This window comes from Lepisma saccharinum, chromosome 6, assembly GCF_977018435.1.
Source record: "Lepisma saccharinum chromosome 6, izLepSacc3.1, whole genome shotgun sequence".
In the NCBI taxonomy this organism is placed as follows: Eukaryota; Metazoa; Arthropoda; class Insecta; order Zygentoma; family Lepismatidae; genus Lepisma; species Lepisma saccharinum.
The window spans coordinates 41009122-41012140 of record NC_139234.1 but is presented as its reverse complement, the minus strand read 5'-3'; the positions used below and the strand labels follow the sequence as shown (position 1 = coordinate 41012140).

The window sequence follows — 3019 nt, the reverse complement described above, 5'->3', positions numbered from 1 at the left end:
GCTTTTGAACTGTCAATATATGAGGCTCATACCACTCAAAAAATAAACTTTTTTAAAAATGGTCAAGCAACCAGGTTGTATGACTTCATATGGATTGACCCTATATACAATATCAGAAACAGAAAAATGTATATATAATTTTAATTTGCTTTAATCAAACTCTTCAAATATTTTACAGGCCTGTTTACTAGAAAAGCCTTTCGATAAAAAAGACAACATATATCTATATGTATAGTGCCAAAAACCATACAAGGAATTTTAAGAGTGTTTCTTAAAAAATTAAAAAAAAGATCGAATAAAATAAAATTATCCGATTTAAATTTTAAAAATCAGGAAAGTATATTTTTTTAAAAAAAATCATAATTTTTGTCCACTCTGGGGAGCGATGTGAATCAAGCACTTGAGATAGTAAAGGTTCTTGAGACAGTAATATGGAGCAGTGAAGGGGCTTAGAGAAGAATTGGCGGATTTGGTGGGGCACGGGCAGTGGCGTCGCTAGGCCATCTGTGTTGGGGGGCTGCAACCAGATACATGACTTAATACTATTGTACATATTTTTAAAGTTTGAAAATAGCAAAGTGATTAATAGGACAATATAATATATAACAAGCATAAGGAATTAAAACTAACATAGACTTAGTGCATTAATTTTTATGAAAACAGATGGATATTCTTGTCCTGTTTTTCTAATGCTGGTGAACTGTCCTTATGTATCACCTGTACTCTGCGGTTCGAATTTCTTGCAAAATTATCAATAACACAATCCACACACAATTCATGACACTCTTCCTTTTCTATGGCCAGTATTGCAAGTGAGGAAAGTCTGTCTTGGCCCATACTATTACGGAAAAATGTCTTGATTCTCTTCCAACAGCTAAAACTCCTCTCACACGATGCTGATGTCACAGGAATTGTCACTGCAATTTGCAACATTCTGCATAAGTTCGGAAACATTTCTTTTGGAATGGCGTTCATTAAATGTACTATGGATGTTATGGTGTATGTCAAGTTATTTAGGTAATTTTTTGCAACCATGATTTCAGGGATCGGCACTTATAATTGAAAATAGTCACAAAACCCAAGTCAAGAATTTAGGGTTCAAAAACAAGTCAAAATTTGTTGTAAGTAAAGAAGGTGACATATGCTGAATTCCAACCAGAACACTGGAAGTTGCTTTATCTTTGAAACGACTTTTCAGCTCATTTATCATTCGATCAATGATAGTGTAAAAATGTCCGCAGAATGCAGGTTTATCGGTATCAGTTTTGTGTCCCAGGGTTTCATTTACAACGTGGTCTTTCAGTGATGATGGTAGAAAAGTAGGTATACGTGCACTTAGGATATCAAAAAAATTTCCAACTTCAGGAATATCTGTACAAATGTTAACTAGAACCAAATTTAACCTGTGTGCATAGCAATGAACATATAGTGCAAAGGGATGTTCTTCCCTAAATAGCCGTTGAACACCACTATTTTGGCCACTCATAACAGCGGCACCATCATACCCCTGACCAACACATATTGCATTTTCTATATCATATTCAGACAGCTCTTCACAAAGTCGTGCCTTTAGTCCAATTGCACTTAAATCTTTAACACTCAAAAAACACAAAAACCTCTCATTACGTTTCTTATAAATAAAATAGCGAAGACACACGCTCATTTGTTCAACCTTACCTATGTCCCTTGTATCGTCTGCAATAACTGCAAAATAGCCACTTTCATTTACCTCCGTTAATATTGTTTTTCTCAGCAAAGCTGCACTACATTCCAGCAGAACGTTCTGGGAGTCTGGAGAAAGATACGTGACATTCTTTGGCATAACGTTTTTAAATGTTACACTAAAATCAGTATCAAACTTCCCTAATGTCTTCAGAATTTCACGCACATTTCCTTGATTGAAACTTTCTTCACTTTCATCATGGCCTCTTTGTGCTCTGCACTGCCTACCTGTGAGCAATAACACTTCAACAATAATACTTATTTCCCAGAATATGTATCTAGAGGTATGTTCCTGCATTAACAATTGTTCAAATATGTTTTCTAGAAATACTGTAAAAATTGGGGAGCTTATCGAGGGATTGGGGGGGCTGAACTCCACCAAAAGGGCCTAGCGACGCCACTGGCACGGGGGTACGCGCCTTTCGCAAAAGAGAGAAATAAATATTATCAGAAGTATTGACAGCATTATATTACAATGAACAAAAATGTTGGAACAATACTTTTTCATTAGTAAAATCAGAAAACAAAGTTTCACACAAATATATTAATTGGGATTAGATTTATTAGACACTCATATGAGTTCACGCAGGGAATCGAATCCAGTACTTGTTGGTTACAGGGCAATGTGGTTAACTGATGGACACGAAACAAGATAATTATAGGTCAAATATATCTATGCTTGTGAGAGCTTCGCCCAGGAAATTTCTTTTACAAAAGGATATTGGGTACGTTTCCTGGTGGAGGTACGTACATTGAACAGTGGTTCGAAGTCCACTTTGAAAGTCCAGTCCTGATAAGTTCATTTGCCCACAAATTGGACAAAAAGGTGCACTTAGACGTTTGTTTGAGTGAATTAGGTGAGATACTTTTACTTTGCAAATGAATGATTTCTATTGTGTACATGCACATGTAGCTACTATACATGGTGAGTCACCTAAAATTACCACCGGAAATGTTTCGCGAACAACAATAAATATTGAAAAACTGCTTACGCAAATATATAGGTATGAGAGGGGCTCATGAAATTAATGGACACAATACGTTCAACTACGTAAGGAAGTACGATTTTCAACAGATACTTAGTTTTTTTATGGAAACCCCATTTTATTTTCAGCTCCTTTGAAAGTACGGAAAAATTCATTAAGAATGGCGTTTGTTCCATTGTAATACGTCAAGTAGTTCTCAAGTTATTGTAACGTAAAGTTGACGCTTGAAACAAACATTCTCACAAGTTGATTCGTGTGTCGTAACATACATATCCCCCTTTGACGCCATTCGTGTATCGTAACAAACATGT

The 3019-nt window shown here is 35.7% G+C and overlaps 1 protein-coding gene across 1 annotated transcript; it reads right to left on the bottom strand.

Moving 5' to 3' along the window:
• Positions 1 to 1069: 1069 nt before the first annotated feature.
• On the bottom strand, positions 1070 to 1822 carry LOC145989054 (zinc finger MYM-type protein 1-like). Its single transcript, XM_083124352.1, has one exon. It carries the CDS (start codon positions 1820 to 1822, stop codon positions 1070 to 1072), a length of 753 nt encoding a protein of 250 aa, XP_082980478.1.
• Positions 1823 to 3019: the final 1197 nt, after the last annotated feature.